The sequence below is a fragment of the Strigops habroptila genome, chromosome 14 (assembly GCF_004027225.2).
Source record: "Strigops habroptila isolate Jane chromosome 14, bStrHab1.2.pri, whole genome shotgun sequence".
NCBI lineage: Eukaryota > Metazoa > Chordata > Aves > Psittaciformes > Psittacidae > Strigops > Strigops habroptila.
This window is the reverse complement of record NC_044290.2, coordinates 7901281-7921229: the sequence shown is the minus strand read 5'-3', so window position 1 is coordinate 7921229 and position 19949 is coordinate 7901281. Positions and strand designations below refer to the sequence as shown.

Genomic DNA, 19949 nt, shown 5'->3' with positions numbered 1-19949 from the left:
GTGGTGTCCTCAAACTTTGTTCTTTTTGGATTAACAGATAACATAAGCAATATGAAACTCTATTAGCAGTGACACTGTTAAATCAGGTGACAGATTGTGCTAGCTTATTAACAGTGATACCTCACTGAGATTAATGGAAATATTTCTCAGGGAACTAGCTTGGCTCTGCATTTCCAGGAGCTCTCCTTTCCAGCAACAAGCTCTACACTTCCCTTTGAGCAAAGTCAAGCAACCTCCTGTCTGCGGTGGTCCTCTGGCCCAGCCCCAGCCAACCTTGTTGGACACCAAAATCTGCAATTTGGACCAGAAGAGCTTATTCCATCCTGAAAGTAGAGAAACCGAGGGACAGTTTACAAAGCTGTTATCACCTAATTGTTTCCTCACTCCTGGCATGGAGGAAGACTGAGGCCAGATTTGGACTCATGGCCAGCCAAGTCATGATGCTCACACTTCCTTCTGCTGCCTGAGGTGAGAGTTCATCTGGGGACATGACTTACAAACCATGGCAGCAGCAGTCAGCAGATCCTATCTGTCTGTTTCGGTCCTACTGTTAAAAGATGGGGGTGGTGGATATAGTTTATTTGTTTAAACCAGTGCTTGGCTTTGGTGTGCCTCTACTAATCACTTCTGTTGAGGGCTGGAACTGTTCAAAATCTCATTGTAAACAAGAGCTTAGATTAGAAAACAGATGATTGAATAGACCTTAATATTCATTTAATTCATGCTGTGATTTATACTAATCGAGGTAACATGGCATTTGTCTTACAGAAACATGCTTGACGTAGTCTTTTCACTTAGTAAAGTAACCCTTGCTTCGAAAAGTTTGGTTTGAGTAGATAAGATTATGGTTTACAGCTGGCGGAACAAGGAGGAGAGCTAACTGGGTTACCACAAGCCGTCTAGCCACTATAATCTTGATTTAGAGACAAGTAAATTATTCCACATGCAGCTTTATGTGACAGCACAGCCTCAGCTTTGCCAGAGGCAGGCTGGAGGGTGAGGGCACCCCAGGCCAGCGCCTCACTCAGCCCATGCTGTACCCCCCGAGGGAAGGCTCTTTCAGCTTCCAGAGTTTAAAAATTAGGCATGTTTAAATCGCTAAATCCCCATCCATGTGCCTATGTGGGTGAATGCTTTGAGACAATAGCAATCCAGCCACCACCTCCTGTCAATCTCTGCTGTTAAATCGCGGCCGCCGCTCCCAGGGCTGCGGGGATGAGCTGCAGCCGCCGCGCCCGGGAAACCCTCAGCCTCCGACATGGCTGATGCTGATGCTGTCGCTGTTGTGTTCCAGGCCGACCCTGGACACCGGCTCAGCCCGGGCCCCCTCAACGCGACCCCGCTCCAGGCCGCCTCCCTCCGCCCCGCGCCCTCCCGCCATTGCCGCGGTGCGGTGGGGGCGGGCCCGGCCGCTGTAGGCGGGCAGGGGCGGAGGGAAGCGCGGGCCGGGCGGGCTGAGAGGAGCCGAGAGGCCGGTTAAAGCGGCCGCCCGCAGCCGCCCGCCCGGCTCTCGCACCTCACGACGGACGGCGCCGGCCATCGCTGCGCGCCGCGGCGGCTCGCACGCCAATGAGGGCCCGGACTCCGGCTCTCGCCGCCTCAGGAGCCGCCCGCAGCCTCCCGTCCCGACCCCCCGCCAGCCGCCCAGCTGGGGCTGGCGGCCCGGACCCATGCGGCGGCTCCAGGAGAGGTTCAGGAGGTGAGGTCCCCCCTTCACCAGGCGCGGTTTCATCCTTCGCGGCGGGGCCGCGCCTCCCCGCTCCCCGCAGCTGCTCTGAGCGATGGTAACCCCTCCACGGCCGGGCGGGCCCGGCGGGGGCTCCGGGTCGTGTGAGAGCTGGGCTGCGGGTGTCCGAGGTCTCGTTCTCACGCCCGATTTCGTGCTGAGGCGCCGGTCCCTGGGGCATCTCCGGTGCTAGGTGCGAAGAGCAGGGCCGCCCCGGCGCGGGGTGTGAAGGGGGGGCTCTGCGTGATTTCTCTTTGTTTATCTTTTTGTCTTTCTTCACCCAGTTTAAATGGGTGAAGGTTCACGCATCCGGCCCTGTCACAGCCCCGGCCCCACCGCGCCGCCCGCGGAGCCCGACCTGTGGCTCCCGGGCAGGGCTGGGCATGGCAGGGCTGCCCCAGCCCCTCCGTGCTCCGCAGCAGAGCGCTGGAGCTCTTCGTTCAGGTGTCTCTCAGGGAGGGTTGAAGATGCTGCTGGTTTCACGGCGGGTCGGTTGAGTAGCACTGGGGTCCAGGTTCTCGGGTGAACGTGGATGTATGTGAGCTTTAGGTACTGAACTGCTCGAAGTCCAGGTGCAAGGCCAATAACTGTTGAGTCTGTCTCCCAGAGACCAGTTTCTGCGATGGCATCCCTCAGCAGGTACGCTGCTGTGGGGCTGCCCTGCTCTCCTTTCACCAACTTGCTCAAGAAACCAGGGCTTGAGTATTAGAAAGGAAATAAAATTGAAAGAGAGAAAGATACGAATGTAGTCAGACCTGGTTCCTGTACTAGCCCACACCTAGGCTATTGTGCTGGCTGGTGCCTTGGCCCTGAGCTTGGATGTGCTGCAGCACTGCGTGTGACTTGTGTTCACTTCACACTCTTCACTTGACATTTTGCCTTTCATACTTACAGAAGGTTGAGGAGTCTTTGGGGAGGACAGCGGGATGCACAGGCACTTTTTTCCATGACCTAATCTATGTATGACACCACATTTGTTAATGGATTCTCAGACTATTGCAGATTTCATTTTATCTTGAGTATCCTGCTGTAAGTACATGAACCTTTACGCAGCATGTGATTTCACTGATATTTCCAAATAAGTGGTCTGCTGCTGTGCAGATCTGAGTTATTTCTGTGACTCAGTTGTTCAGTGATAGCAAAGATTATGTGAACAGTTACAAACCACAATTAGATGTTTTCTAATCCAGGAAGGAAGGTGCTAGTCTGAAGGAATATGGTTCTATTCTTAACTGAATGGACTAAGTTGTAAATAGGAAATATCTGCCAATTTGGTCAAAGAAAGCAAGCTTTTCATAAACCTGTTTGTTTCTTTTCAAGATCTTACCTGAATGGTCATCATGAAAACGCAGCACTGATCTCTTTCAACATGCTTGTGATTTTTTGGTTTTGTTTTTTCCTCTCTAAAACAAAGAGCCTAGGTAACATAAAAATTTCTTCAGTATCTAAATATGTAAGCCCATTTAATGTATGCTGCTGCTGCCGGCTTTGTGGCGTTATCACCACCTTGTTGCAGTTCCTTATATGCTGTTATTTGTGGTTTATTACATCTAAATGGCCTCTCCTGCTGCTGGAAAGCACAAGAAAAAGAGATACAAAAAGGGGTAATGTACTTTTAAGCTGGTAAAAGGAAGTTTGAGGCCTTTTGAGCTGTACAAAGGAAATGGACTTCCTGAAAAGACTAAAAAATCCAGATCTTTGAGGCTATTATCAGTGCTTGCTGTTTTTACCGACATGCTTAAAAGAATAATTAATTCAGCAGATGGGACTCAAGAATAAGGCAAGATTTGAAAGTGCTGTTCTCTTCTGCAGTTTGGAGCATAAACTGTGATACCAGACAAATTCCAGACACGTACGTGCAATAGATTTGGGATTTTATCATTTATTTTTCTAAGCTGGTTTGCATGTAAAGACAAAGCATTAAGAAACCTCAGATTTTCCTCCTGCTTGCTGGAATCACTATGAAACATATAGCATCTGCTTCTTGGAAATGAGTAGGAACTGGAGATCAGGGGTCTCACAAAGAATGGATTGGTCCATATGTTTAACATTGTAAATATCTGAAGTGTTTCAAGATCTACGTTCAAGTAGTGTAAAGGAAGGGGTATGAGTTTTTTCTCGTTCTAAATGTTTTTCTCAGTACCCCTTTTCCACTTACATGTGCTCATCAAAGGCTGTTGTGTGCTGTGAAGTTATGAAGCTTAGACCTCCTTGGCCTCAAATAGATCTTGAGCTTTAAGAATACATTTAAATTGTGAAAATGATCTCATAACCCGGTTCAGTGCAAAAGCATTCTTCTCCCATGTTACTAGGCTGTTCATTTCTGAAATTTCATATTCAGATATTCCAGGAGTTAATAATTTATCCTTAGAGATCTTGGATTGTAAGTATCTTAAATGGAGACGTATTTCTGTGTTCTTGTGACATAATGCTGCATATCCCCGGATTAAATCACTCCAGTTTTTACTGGAGCTCCTATTAAAGAATACATTAGAGATTTGTTAGAGAATCAAAAGGCTTCACTTAAAGATGTTTCCTGTAAACCATAGTCCAGTTCAGCAGGACCTTATCCTGCGTTTGATAATAGCCTTAATGATTGCGCTATAGAGAGCCTTTATTTTGAAGTAAACAGCATCTGAAGGCTGATATATCGAGTTTCTACTTTTAGGAAGGTGAGATTATATTCCTCACAATTATCTTTTCCAGAAGAGGCAAACTTGATCTGTACATAGGAGGAAAAACAATGTCCCTGTGTTGCAGCATTCATGTGGCAGAAAACAAAAAGCATCCATTGTTGTTGGTGGTGTGAGGTTTATTTATTTATTTATCTTTAAGAAAGAACAGAACAGTTTTGCCTCTAGACTGTGAATAAGTCTGCAACCAAATTCTTCTGCCTTCATATTGTAATATCATACACACAGGAGTATATGACTGACTCTTAACAGCATGTGGCAAAATAATTGTTCCTGGGTTTGATGCATACTTCAGTGTAGTACCACAAAGCAGCTATGTTCAAACTTCAGGTCTGTTTCTTAAAACATTAAACACCAACTGTCAAACTGGAAATGAAACAAACTCCAGAGAAGCAGTGGCTGGAATTATTGCCCTATTCATCTTCTTTTAAAATGACCCTTCCTCTAAAGTTGTTTCTGATAACTTTTATAAATAGTATTGTAAAAAGGCATAGGGAAATAACTGAAGCTTTGCTTTACTGAAAATGGCTGTGAGTAGTGACCTGAGCAAATGTGCTCCAGCATTTGCTGTCTGGGTGTTGCAGTTGATACCCTTCAGAAAGGAGAGGTTCTGGTATGTCAAGTGTCCATCAAAGCTAGGTACTGGGGTATTGAGAGATCCTTTTCTTTAAGGCAGAGGGAAGGTGTAATACTTCCTCTGCTGCCCAAACCAAACACAGGACTGGTGCCGGTGTTATTAGTGTAAACATGTAGGTGAAGTGTATGGGTAAAATGTTGCTAATGGTGGTGTTCTGCTAGAACTCACTCTAGTGGAAGAAAAGCAAGTTTCAGTTCTTGTGGGAGTCCAGTAAAACTTTCTGTTCAACAGCCATGTTACTGGCCATTTGTTGTTGTTGTTTTAAATAATCAGAACTGAAATATACGTCAATTAAAAAGAAAAAAAGATTGAAATGTTTTGTAAGCATGAAGTCTTCTGAAACCAGGTGCTTGTCTGTTTTCCAGCCTGAAGTAACCACACAGGTAAATAACTCTGCATCATTCCTGTGCTGGCACAAGGAAAGGGGAAAACCCCCAAACCTTTGTGTAGATAACAGAGAAAGGATAGCTTTGTTCATGTTTGTGTTCTGTTTTACTGCTAATAACACTGTCTTTAAATCAGTGAGGTAAGGGGGGGGTCCTAATAATAAATGGACTTTTCTGAAGTGTTTGTTCAGAATTCTATCTAAAATCTAGGGTCACCCCGAGCTCTGTTGTGACTGCTTTAGAAAGATCCAGTAGAAAAGATTCTACCAAAAAAATATGAATGAAAAGTAAAAAAATCAGAAGTAGTCCTCTACTGGATAATGGAAGGTCCCATGAGCAGTCTACCTTCAAATATTTATAGATTTTTAGATTATAATCATATCTTGTGTAGAAATTTGGAACAACAGAAATGATAAAGCTCATACTCAGGATAAGCTTATTCCTTTTGTTTTATTTTTTACTTCTTGTGAGACTTCCAAAGTACCACCATGGCCTTTGGAGAACATAATAAAATTCTAGATGTCATCAGGGAAAGGTTTCCCATGGCTCTGGATTTATGGAGAGGGTCAAGGACAGCCTAATCCCGGTCACTCAAGTGAGCCAACAGATGCTTTTATTTCAAAATGATTTCCTAACTTGGAAGCAGAACTGAGTAACTGAATGTTCCGTGTTTAGAGGATGCCGAGATGGTCTTCAGCAGCTGTTGAAGACCTGCATGCACTGGGCAACAAAATCAGTTTCCAAATGTATGTGAGTGCGATGTCATTATCCTCTTGGGGATGAAAGCAAGGCGTCATTGTTGCTGACAAAGACTTGCCAGTTTTAAACAACATAATTACTCCTGTGGAATTATTCACTTGCTAACAACCATTTATACTCGTGGGCTGTGAGTGAAATACACATTTTTCTTATGCTTTGTATTAGGAACAGTTACAACTGTTTTTGAAATTGCCACAATTTGGAGAGACATCATGGCACTGTTGTTTTATCAATGCTGTGAAATTTTCATATATCATATTTTTAGAGAAAAAAAAAAGGTTTAAAAATAAATCAATAATCAGTCAAGAAAACAAAATATCTTATATCCCAGAAATCTGGAACTGCTTACTCAAATTGTAAGATTCTGGTTGTCTTTTTTCGGGTTGGTTGTTTTTATCCTGGTTTGAGATTGGCCAGTATTTTATGGGTGTCATAAAAACAGGACTGGGTTTGACTTAAACCAGGAGGGACATGGGGGAAGGCCGAAGTTTGTCTAACAAGCTCTTTATATACATCTAACTAACAAAGCTGCTCTTAGTGCTGAGCACACAGATGTGTTCTCTATTTGTTGTGAAGCTGTTCCTGGCTTGTTTGATACTTGACTAATTGTCAATGCATAGTTTTCTAACAGCCTGCAGTAAGCTGGAATTTATTAGTGGAAGAGAATCACTTTTGCATGATGGTAGGCTGTGCTGGGGTAACATACATGGTGCTGTAGATGCAGTAGTTCATTGCTTTGATTTGGCTGTCCGATTGCATATAAATGTGTGCTGTCTTATAGAGGTTTTTATACACAGATTTGAATTGTGTAGTCTCACGGAAACAAGTGTTTGTTTTTTTGGGATAGTTAAATGTGGTGTTTGTATTGGCAAGTTCTTCCAAAGCTTTCTCAGGTTTCATCATATTCCCTTTGGCTTGCATAGGCTGTCTTTGGTGTGATTGTTTGTTGGGCAATGTTTGAAAATTCTTAGAGAAAAAGGTGGAAGGTCTATGGTAAGCCTCTCGAAACCTTTCCTCTTCGGAGTTAACCATTGGAGTCTCCTTTCATCCCTATGTAGCTTGAATCTTGTTAGAGGCAGAAGATAGGATGAGCCTCAAAGAAAAATTGAACCATCCAACACTCCAAACACAAATATCACTAGCTACAGGAATTGAAAAGTCTGTGTTCAAGCTGGTTTATTCCAAGGTGTTATGGAACTGGAATATTGCTGTAGTTTCAGAAACTTCTTAAAAAAGTAACCCGTGGCAGTTATGAAGTCCATATTTCAAGAGTAATTTGAGCGCATATTATGTAATCTAAATAGGAAATAGTTGATTCTTCATCTAACCAAGCTGTCAGAAAAGAGCGGGTCTGACTTCTGTGTGCAAAGACTTGGTTAAAGACAACTTTGCTGTGACAGGCAGTCACAGAAATGCATGTAACATATTTCTGTTAAGAGAACTTACCTGGGAGAGCATACAATTTAAATAAGTTACTTTTAACATGTCTATACTTACAATTTTTAACATGACTAGGTTGGAGATATTCCTCCATGACACTCCAAAGAGATGGTTTGTTAACTTTCATAAAAATACCTCCTCTTCATTATTCAACAGGTTCATGAACCACCCAGCTCCAGCAAACAGCCGCTACAAACCCACTTGCTATGAGCATGCTGCGAACTGTTACACACATGCAGTAAGTCCATTTCCTTTCTTTTTTTAAACCAGCTGTTTTGGTAAATTTTTGTGGGTTTGGGTGGCTAAATGCTTACCTTTGCCCGGGTGTACCACAGTCCAGAAATCATAATGCCAATTAGATGGTTGGTAATTGCTAGTCCCTGTTCTGAATCTCTAGGAGCTCCAGATGCTTCATATGATTCCTTTTCACCAAAGTAAGTTACATGTCTTTAGATGTTTTCCCTCTGTCCCAGTCAAAGGGTGACTATGGTAAAGTGAACACAGGCCTGTGCAAGTTAGTCTTACAAGGCAGATTTCCCAGAATTGTGCTGATGTAAAACTGTGCAAATTGTATGCTGCAACTGTAAGATTTATTCACGTTAGAAGTGGAAGGCTTCCTAAGGCTATCATGTGGATGTTAGCTAGAAGATCAGGAACAGCTTAGTTCTAATGCTTAGTATCTATGAACTGTTTCTTTGAGAAACCTGCTGTTTTGAAAGAGGCACTAATAATGCTGACAGCCCTACTAAAAACCTTAGTCTGTCCTTATCTTCATAATGGAAGATACTAGATTTGAATATATGATATATACAGGCAGTCATGTCGTTTCCCCCACCTCCTTTTTTTTTCTTTTGTAATTAGGAAGTTTAATTTGCTGTCTGGCACTTTGAAAAGGACTTAAAAATGTGTGTGTTTGTTCTTTAAGATAGCATTTGCCCTTTTATAAAAGCAGCTTGTGCTTTGCCTTAGCCCCTTGTTTAACTCCAAACGTCTGAAGTATGTTTGACTTTGTCCTTAGTCTCTTATCTCCAGTGTGTCTGAGTGAGCTACAGATAGGAATGCTCAAGGTAGTGCACAGGACTCTTCAGTTCTGGAGAGAGCCCTGTTCGTAAGGAGCCTTTGTGTGTATTTTGTAAATAACCAACATACAGCTCAGTATTGCTGGTAAAAACAGAATCACCTTGGTTTACACATAGAAGAGGTATCTGCATCTGAAGTGTTTTTAAGCCAAGGGTCTCATGTACAGCATTATGTAAACATATGCTTATTTGTCTAGAGAATGAAGCAACATTCTGTTAGTTAGCACAAATATGTAGTTTATCTCATAATCCTTGTACAAATCTTGTTTACTCTGGGCAAAAATTTAGATTTCAAAATGTCTGGCAGAAGTTGCTGAACTCCTTAGCAATTCTAGCCTTCATCTAGTTGAAAAACAGGCACGTCTTATTCCTGCCTGTTAGCAGTAGGTTACAGCCAAGGTGTCCTATCAGTATTTTCTGGTATGCTCCAGTTTCTGGTGAAGTTGTCTGGTTACTTTCTGAACAGTCAAGCTACGTGCTAAAACTTCCCATGAGCTGTTAAGAGCTTGGGGATATGCAATGTTGACAACCCTTGAAAGAAGATAATATATAGTATAAAAGAGGGATTGTTACTGCTTAAATAAAATTATATGCTGGAAGTAACTTTTAATCAAAACGTAAACCCTCGAACTAGGAGTCTGATCTGGGAAAGCACAGTGGATTATACAGAAAAAGCTGAGGGGGCATGCTTGCTTCTCCTCCGTGTTACAGACTGGTTTACTCAATGTTAGACAGTCCAGTGGTCTTTAAGTCTTTGCCACTAGATTACAGCATGAGTTTTCCATTAGACATTGATGTAATTTCTACAAAATGGTTTGGAAAATATATGGAGAACCCTTGCTAAAGCTTTATTCATGCTTCAGGAAGTAGACAACTTGCATTTTACGAGCATGGCTGTACTCCTCAGTAGCTATCCCATCTGGTTTTTTACTTAAAAATACACAGCTGTCAGTTTATGCAGCTGCTAAAAAATCAAAACCCCAAAAAACAACCAACCAAAACGCCTACAATAAGTGGGGATGCATAACCCTGTGCATAGCTTTTTGGTACAGTACTTGAAAGGTAATTTTGTGTAGCATAGTAAAGGTATCTTCAAATTTCTAGTTAGTAAGGATCTTTAAAATGTCTTGACTTTTTTAGCTTTAAATGAAGCACTGACTTTTCTTTAGACACGAGGAGACAGGAAGAGCAGCTAAGCAGTTGAATACAGAGGCAGAAAAGACTGCTCACTGTGTTTAGAAGAACAGGAAGGAAACAGTGTATGAGAGAAGCAGGAGTTCTAAGAATTTGAGTTGTAAGGTAAGCTAAATCTAAGGGAAGGGATAGCTCTTTCACCATGAAACTTTCTAGTGTACATAAGGTTTATCAGACAAAAGATATGCTCTGCTGTGTTAAACCCTCAGAATTTAGGCACAGCTTGCTTTATACTGCTCTGAAAGTTTCTTCCAACTGCCTTAAAAGGAGGAACTATTCTTAACGTAAGTTACAGTCTCTGAATTCCAGTCTTGGTTTGTGCAGTGCATGGAAAAAAGAAGAAAGAAGAATAAATATTTCAAAAATGAGGCCTGGAGCACTTAGCAGGCCATTTGAGCATGGAAGAAAGGCTCATCAGATTTCAGAAGGGCTCTTGTGATGAAAACATCTCCATTCTACCTGACTGATATGAGCAGTTTGTCTGCTCTCTGTGTATTGGCCAACACAAGTTGGTGGTGGGCTTCCCACTCTGCCATGCTCATCTCCTGATTTGGGAGGAGAAAACTGGTGAGTAGGGAGACTGTACTTGGCTTCAGGACTGCACTCTGCAACGGGCAGCTTGAGATGGACACAGTCCTTCACGGCTCCCTCTGAGTGTCACACGTGATTTTGGCTGCTTTGTTGATCATTCTATTGTCTTCCTTTTCCAAGAAGAAGTGTAGGGAACATCTCTATGTTAGTATTTCCCTCTCAATGAGAGGCACATAAGATTGCAACAATAACACCACTACAACAATAACACTATTGCAACAATAACACCATTCTTTGCTACAGTGGCTTGTGCATCGCAAGTCATTGCTGGCTACATGACGTGCACAGCCTGCGTGCAAAGGAAATAACTTACTTTGGCATGAGTGTTATATACAAAAGCACAGCTTTAATGGATTTTTAAACCTCTCAGTGGGAGAGATTGTCTACAGAAACACAGAAGGAATACAGTAAAATACCGACCAATGTACCAGTATCCTAAGCAACCTCAGATAGGTGAAAGATTTAGCACCTTTCAGCATCTTTCTTTGTGCCTTCAGGCTTTTTGCAGTGGCTGCATTCACCCTCATTCTATTAGTTCTGATTCTTTGATTAATTTTTGGTGAATACCTCTCATTTTAAGGGACTGATTGCTTGCTTCTCCATTCTGAAGATTAAAATACAGTTCTTGCACTAGCGATTGATTTTTTTTCAAATGAACATGGAAAAATCTGCCTTGTTTTGTTGATTAAAGTGTTACATTTATTTCATAAGATGGATGTTCGATATAATGAAGTCAGTTGTAGCATATGTTATCTGTTATGACATTAGTATCTGAAGAACCCTTTTCCAGTTGGCTGGAACAGCAGGGTATCATTTCTGGATTTTGTCTTTAGCTATTTTTAGTCAGAAAAAGAGTAATAAAACATCTCTTGTTTAGTCTAACTGCCCTCATGATGCATATCGGGTACAGAGAGAAAAGTGTTTCCAAATAGAATGCTTAGAAAAAACAATAAATCCTTCTTATGGAAGTATAGTGCTGTTCCCTGTGAGAAGTAGAGTCACTCTTCAGAGTCAAGACAAGGCAAAAGAGATTAATTCAGGTCTTCATTCATGTACTCATTTGTATCTGTATTCTTCATTCTGAAGGTGCAAAGAAAACAGATTATTTGTTTCAATCCTATGACTTCATATACAATAATTACTGGAAAGAGTGATTGACATCAAAGTCTGTGTTGGCCCATTTGAGCATTACACAACATAGCTTAAGTTGTGAAATACTTATTTTGGTAGACTAGAAAAAGCTGGGATACCGGTGTAAGAAAGGCAAGCTGTCCTGTGCAATATCCGGCTTCCAAAGAGGTCTTCCTTCCTATAAAATGGTCTCAGAGCTCCAGGCAGAATCTTTGAGCAGCTTATGCCCAGGCTTTTAGTAGGGAATTAGTAGGGATTTGCTATTTTACCCAGTACTTGTGTTCATGATACTTGTGGGTGCATAATCTCTCTGAAACCTTTTAGTTAGTTTAGTCAAAACTGAAATTTGCACTAGAAATTGGGAAGGAATCTGATGAACATGGATACAGTCTGACTGCACAGCTTAAAGAAATATGGCTAAAAAGCTATTTCTGGAGCTTAGTATCTTCCTGTCTCCTGCAAAACCTAAATGAAGCAACTGCCACAGCTAATCAATCCCTTGCTGTCTCAAGGGCTTCAGCCACACTTTAAACTGTATGTCATATGTGGAAACCAGGAGTGACTAATCCCCTGAGGACTGAAACACTTTAACCTTTCCTGAATCTGGGGGCTGTCCAGGATATGTAGATGGAAATTTATGGTTGGTGATAAATGAGAAGCCAGGCTGGCAGACTATTTTTGTCCTTAGAGTACATGAGGTCAACTTCCATAGTCTCATTACAGAAACTCAGAAAGTGTTTTCACCTCTGATCCAAATGCTGAGGATATGGGAATACCATACTTTTCACTTCCATGGCTCTACACCTTTTGGTATAAATGTACTAAGTTCTTCAAAAAGGAAGAAAATATAATAGTAATGAAGCTATGGTTAATGTACTTCAAACCTAGAAGTAAAACCCACCTTTTTTGTTTGTTTTTTGGTAACTGGATTAACCAACTACTCTGGATGTTCTGCACTGTGGCTGTGATCAGAACCTCAGTTTCTTCTAGTCCCTAAGCAGATAAAGGGCAAAGACAGTGCAGGCTAGACCAGAACTCTGCATTCTGAGCTATCAAACCTGTAATGCAAAGCAGAGCTGCCAGATTTGCTTAAACATTTTTTGTTCCTAGCTTTATTGTTGAACATGTAGGACTTGGGTTAGACTATGAAGAATTTAACCTATGAAGCTTGTTCACAATTCAGGCGAACAAATTAACAGCTTAAGACACATCGTAGGGCCCAGAAGGCAACTTATGTGGTGTTTTTAACTTAGAAGGCTGACAAAGATATGAAGATATGCCTTGGTAGTGGAAGGAGATGGGTAGAAATGTCTGAGCCAGCAGGTTCTTTTCTTAAAATACTTGTTGCACATGCCTTCCCCCCTCTCCTTCTTCCTAGTTAGTTTTTTTTCTGAATGAAGCAAAGGTACATGATGTAATTTATTCTGGAAAGGGGATATTCTGTAAATGTATATGAAGCCTGAAGCCCAGATGCTTCATGTGAGCATGCTAATTCCATCATGATGTTCTAGCAGTGGTTGCTTTGGAAGAGCTGAATTAAAGCTGCTCGAGAGGCAGCTGGTAAGGAGAACAGACTTAGACACATTGCATTAAAAGAACACCTTTGTAGAATTCTATTAATAAAAGAAGTTTGCAGTTTATTTATTTGATATATAAACGCCAAATTCTACAAAGCCTTTGCTTAATTCTCTTAACATCATACTTCTAGGTGCTTTGTTTTTCCATTTGGGATTTAAGTTTACTTTGGCCTATCCCATGCTCTGCCTCTATGCTCAAGAGGTGATTTAGGACCAAGCCTAGAGTAAGGTCAAACGTTTTTAAACACAAAGCCGAATGTGAAAATAAAACCACTATGAAGATGTAGCAGATACTTTTGTCTGATTTTGTCATGGCTAGAGGAGCTAGTAATACCAGGAAAGGAGAAATTTATCACAAACAGGTATAATGTCTGAGGCATTCATGAGGTCTTGACGCTTGTGTATCAACACACAACTAAATGAGAAACTTGCTCTGATTCAGAGCATGTCACCGACTGTCGGATGTGTACGGTCTTACCAGGCACGCTGCAGTTGTCTCTGCCCTGCTGGTGCTGTACTGTGGGTGGTACTGCGCTGGCTGCCAGAAAAGACTGAACAGCGGCCTTTTGTTTCCTTAGTTCCTCATTGTTCCTGCGATTGTGGGCAGTGCCCTTCTCCACCGGCTCTCTGATGATCGATGGGAAAAGATAACAGCATGGATGTACGGCGTGGGGCTCTGCGCGCTCTTCATTGTCTCCACAGTATTTCATATCGTTTCCTGGAAAAAGAGTCACTTAAGGTATCACTGTAAGATGTAGGAGGTGGTTTATTTTCATGTCCTATGATGGTTTTCCATTGTGTTGATGATTTTACAGTAGGCTGGAGTGATACCATGTACTGAATCATGAAAAAAAACACCTGTGATTCTGTTGGAAGAAATAGTGAGCCAAGCTCTTAGACAAATTTAACTTTAATGTCTGCTGTTTTTCTAGGCCTTAGTGGCTCTTAATCCACAAGTTGAATGGGAAAACCATTATCTAAGTGCACAGTGAATATGATCCCATTGCAGAAATGAGAACACTGTCTGGGACTATGGCATGCTCAAATACTTTCAGGAACACAGAGTTTGCCAAGAGAATTATGATACCATACACAGCTAACTGGCAGGAAGCCTCCTTGGGAGCAAGGCAGCAACAGCAAAACTGAGATGTGGTTTACTTATGTTTATATTTTTGGTCCCATTAAGACTCCTGTATAATTCTGGGCCATAAATTGGATTTAACCAGTGGTCACTAGTTAACGGTGGAGAAGGGAAGAGGAATGGAGGAGTGCTCATCTCCTGCATGTTCCACTTAGAGCCTCCTGTCAGCTGAACAGTCTAACAAATGGTTTTAAGAGCTTATGGAGCTGATGGTATTTTCCCCAAAGTAATTCTAAATTTGTCAGGGAACAGAGATGATACAAAAATCTTTCAAAAATCTAACTTGGTGATGTGTTCCCTCTTACCAGGACAATGGAGCATTGCTTTCACATGTGTGACAGAATGATGATCTATGTCTTCATTGCAGCATCATATGCTCCATGGTAAGAAATCTGAAGCACAGCTTCAGAATTAAAGCTTTTTCCAATATAAACCACTTATTGTTGTGGCTTTCCAAAATCTAGAGGTATCTTCTTAAAAACAGTTGACCACATTCTGCACTGCAAAATGCTACTTAATGTAATCTCTTGTGATTTGCTGAACAGAAAGTAATTTATCTATATTCCACATATCACAGTTCATGCTTCCCTCACATCAAAGCAAATGCATCTTCTGCCTCTCTGTATAGTATGTCTGAGACTCTTCTCCCCCATCATGCCTAAGTTATAGCTATGAATATTCATTTATTTTTATTTACTCCTCTTTTGTCAGTATGGTCCATTTGTTCATCACTTTTGTCTCTTGAAATCTTTGTACCTACAGGTTAAATCTACGTGAGCTTGGACCTCTAGCATCTCACATGCGTTGGTTTATCTGGCTGATGGCTGCTGGAGGAACCATTTATGTATTTCTCTACCATGAAAAGTAAGAATTATTATTTGCATTTAACCTTGAACTGAAAGGTAAAAAATTGAAGGTTGGGGACTTTCTTGCTTTATGAGTGTTCTTATCCAGCTTTCCGAGTTTTGTTTTGAAATGAGTCCTTGAGTTCAGATCTGAATTCTTGAGTCTGCTTTCATTACTTGTCCTCAGGGAGCAAGACCCAGCTTTTTTGTTTTGGAGATGAGATACTGAGGTTCTTGTCAAATAAGAAAGTACAAATTGTCTCTATGTTTTATTTTCCCTAGTACTTAATGCAATTGAATGCACCTAGGCAGTATTTAGAGAAGAAGGTATTGACTGTAATTGTACAGTGCAGAGATAAATACTAGCTTTATTTTTGGTTATCTATCTGCACAGAAAGCTTTTTGAATAGTTTAAGGGACCCATGCTAATACGAAATTTATGTTCCTCCTCTTGTACACCTCCTTAAATGACTCCAATCATTCCTTTTTAGGTATAAGATTGTCGAGCTCTTTTTCTATCTAGCGATGGGATTTTCTCCTGCTCTGGTAGTGACATCCATGGTAAGGAATGTGACTATTAACATTACAAACACACAGACTTTCCTTTTATAACTAGCTTAAGTTCCAGTGCAGGTCTCTTTCATCTGTAAAGATGTTAATTTTAGTCTGCCATAATTGTAAATGTTCTCTGCAGAGGAACCAAATATAGTCAGTTATATGTTGGGTTTATAATTTACATTTCAGTGAAATGCTACCTGTTTTCTTCAATCTGGGCTGCAGATTCTAGATAAAAAGAGCTTAGATTTCAAACTTCACTTCTGAGACACTCACTTCTGAAAGGATGTTGGACATACCAATTCAATTACTTCCATTTGAGTAAAACCGATACAGATGTGAAGTACCTTTTGGTATACCAAAATCTTGCTGGATGTTTCCCCCAACTAATAGGAATTGCATTAAGGTCACCCTTACACACAGTAATGTGGTTTTCTTTCTCCATGTTTGGCTGATCTGGCTGCTCTGGTAGTGAGCATGAAGCAAAACGTCAAGCTTGTCGTAATTCTCAAGCTGCCCCACTATTACTTCCATAGTGCTACTGATATATTACATATTTCACAAAATGTAATATAAATATACTTGTTTTCTCACTTGTCCATCTGGCATATCCAAGATGTTCTGAGCTATGACAGTCAGCTTTCTGCTCTTGGAGGGGGAAATCACTTTGTATTTTGTATATAAAATACCTTCTTCCTTCTCTACACCCTATCCCATATCTTTCCTTGTTCACTGACAGAGCAACACCGATGGACTTCAGGAGGTTGCCTGGGGAGGCTTGATCTATTGTCTGGGTGTGGTGTTCTTCAAGAGCGATGGAGTCATCCCGTTTGCCCATGCCATCTGGCACATATTTGTGGCCACAGCAGCTGCTGTTCATTACTATGCCATTTGGAAGTACCTTTACAGAAGTCCTGCAGACATAATTCGTCACTTATGAGATATATTTATGTAAGAAATAGTCTGCACTTGGTCTCTGTAACAGTATTATTTGACTTGAGGAATTCAGGCGGGGAAATTGGAAAATTGCACAGAAAAAACTGCACTGACTTTGGTAGTTCTCTGAACACAATTACTGTGAACTGATGTCGTGTGTGTCCTGCAATTGCCCATCAGATGGCAAGTGCTGTAAATAACCAAGATACTGTACTGCAGTACCAAGATCCATTCCACATTAGTAGAACTGGCTACCTGATGTTTACAAATCAATTTTGTATTCTAGTTTAATTTTACAGTTTTTAACTACGTGAATTTTTCTAAATTAGTGATTCAAAAGGTGAAGTCAGTGCAAGAGTGAAAATGTAACTCTCTGGATTTGCAATTGGTTTCTATCACCTTTCCACTAATCATGTATTAAACATGAATCACGGACAGATAATCTACTTTTACCACCCATTATCTTGGTATAATGTGACTTTTATAGAAACTTTCTGTGTTTTTTGGTAAACTTTGAAATGACACTTCTTGAACTGAAACCACACAAGTGTCATCTATGCAGTTCCTCATGTTGCAAAATCTTGCAAGAAATGGTTACATTCCACACACTGTACTGACAGGCAAACATTGTACCTCTTCCAAAGGTTGGATTACAGGTGTAATTGTAATAACCACTTTTACAAACTAAAATCTAAATGTGATTCTGCTGATTTTTAACATGATAGTATCCTGCTCATCTATAGTACCACTTAAACAGCACTTTAATTAATTTGGCTTTATCAGTGAGCGAAATGAAGTGCTTTAAAAAGAATGTGATTTTTCTCCTCCAGATTCCCAGTTCCACACCATGCTGCCCAGCCAGGCAGCAGCTTGGATGAAAGCTGACTTAGGAAGGGTTGGCAGAATTAAGGAAGGTGGACAGCTAACAGCCCCCTACCCAAACCAGAGTCAGTCATTTCTCCAGGATAGATATACAGGTATTGGTGCTGTAATAGTAAGGCTTGGATTTTCAAAGGGATTTAAATTGTCCAACAGAACCCATTCCCACCAACTTCTGCTGGGGTTGTTCTGTTGGGAGATCCTGGTCAGAGCAGCAGCTACAGAGCAATTGCTGACCACTTCGAATCATGGTTACTGATTCATCACAAGCACAGCCTTCCAGGGAGGAGAGCTTGAAGAACTTGATGCGGTGTCACTTGTCATTCTGAGATGTTACACAGAGTAAAACTGGTCTTTAATTGTGTTGCTGTCTTTCTGTACAGGAAAAGCAAATGTGGTAGCAAATCATGATTGTAGAACATGTGCATTAAATGACCAGCTGTAGAGGAGTCATTTTAATACTGGTTGTCCACAATTGTATCCTGTCCCACTATATGATGAATGTCTTATATTAAGATTGACTTTATCCTTTTTCTAATTTACTCAGTTTTTCATGTCAGTATTTAAAAACAAAACCAAAATGTGTTGCCTTTTCAGATTTTGTTCTGGATATTGCCTGTCTGCAAACTATGAGTAGCAAAGATAGGGATGTTTTTCAAGGTACCATTGAATACTGCACCTGGCTTTGCCGGTTGCATATTTTAGCACACACACATTTGTATACAGAATTTACAAGAGGGACAAACTTTAAATTCAAGGCATTGAAGAGTTGCTGCATGGTGTTGGCAGGCGATAGGAGAAATTGCACCACCACAGCAGGCTAGTTGACTGCCCCAAAAGAGAACTGATGGAACATCTGGGCAGGTGATTCCTAGTACAACACTCGCACATCTGGATGCCTCAGTTTTTTAACATTGTGTCTATTTTAATACTTTCCACTTTTTGTGAGTTCATCTATTTTGTTTAAATGCAGTACTGTTAAAACCACTAAAATACATGTAAGGGTTTTCTGTAGTCAGAAGTGAAACTATTGCTTGAATATGTTTGTTTTAAGTTAATTTTTCATGGCATTGCTTTTTTTGGAGTATTTGAAATGGTTTTTAAAGATTTCAATTCGCCAAAAGTATTTTGAATTACTGTGTTCTAGTCAATATGATACTGAATGTACCGGACTAACAATAAACATTTTGTGCGATTTGGACACTCTTGCATTCTCAGTGGTTGTTCTTATTTTTTCCCTCCAACACTTACACAGAAAAGTAAGGGACTGGCTGTTGCCACTTCACACGAGAGATCCAGAGTTGAACCAATGACCCTCAGCCAACTTTTCAGAACACAAACAATAGGAAAGGTTACATCCCAAGTGATTCAATTTGTGGTATGGAAAAACATATTTATGTCTAAATTTTGGTCAATATTGGGAATTTGCTGCTTTCCCTTTTGCTGTTATGGATCACTTATACCATTATATACTTCCGGGTTTTTTCAATGATGTAACACTAAAATACATAATTATGCTCCTATCCCTATAGCGGCATCATTGCATAAAATACAGGCAAGCTAAATTAAAAATACGTTTCTCTCTGGAAAACAAGTATGTCAAAGAGACTTTTATTTATTTATTTCCCCCCCTCTGTCTAATTCCAGCTCTCCAGGTGGATTGCTCCCAGTTGTAGGAGTGCTTTTCCCAGCAATGTTTGCTGTAGCAGCAGAGATGGGATTTCTTTGTCTTCTGAAGCAAATGTTTTTAAAGCACTTGCTTCTGTATTTTCTATGCCTCTACATTTGGAAGTGCAACACTGAGTCTGAGGCAGTGATAACGTGTGTTTTGGAGATGGACTTTTCCGGATGTCTAGGAGGCAACAGGTACTTTGAATACTCGATACTCTCAGTCCCATCACTTTTAGGTTGTATTTTTCTACTGGATACTCTCAGTCCCCTCACTTTTAGGTCAGATTTTTCTAACACAATTTAGTGTGTTCATCTAAAAACTAATTCAGTTGTCTGAAGGGATTCATTTAAGTATTCATTATAGAGTGCACTTTGAATTGTGTTTGGTTTTCATTATTGAGTGCACTTTGAATTGTATTCGTTTTTTAATTCAACAGCAACAAGGAATGCACAAAGAAAATAATTGCCTTTTTTCTGTTTGCTAACAAAAGCAGTCGCACAAGCAGGCTGCTTTTCCGATGCTGTCTTCTCCACAGTCCTCTCAATTGCGTGTGATTCTGGTAAGAAATTGTATTACTGTCTCCCAGTTCTGGGGAAGTAACGAAGTCCTTTCAAAGGAGGCTTGCGTGTCCAAACATGGTTTCTGTGTCCAAAACACATTGAGCTGTGGTGTGAAAATGGGGTCCTTCATGGACTCTTTGGATCAGTT

At 40.9% G+C, this 19949-nt stretch overlaps 1 protein-coding gene across 1 annotated transcript; it reads left to right on the top strand.

Annotated features, from left to right (window-relative positions):
* The first annotated feature begins 1401 nt into the window (after nucleotides 1-1401).
* MMD (monocyte to macrophage differentiation associated) lies at nucleotides 1402-18775 on the top strand. The gene is made up of 7 exons (XM_030506179.1): nucleotides 1402-1699; nucleotides 7798-7879; nucleotides 13792-13952; nucleotides 14663-14737; nucleotides 15117-15218; nucleotides 15691-15760; nucleotides 16494-18775. Exons 1-7 carry the CDS (start codon nucleotides 1671-1673, stop codon nucleotides 16692-16694), a joined length of 720 nt encoding a protein of 239 aa, XP_030362039.1. The 5' UTR covers nucleotides 1402-1670; the 3' UTR covers nucleotides 16695-18775.
* Nucleotides 18776-19949: the final 1174 nt, after the last annotated feature.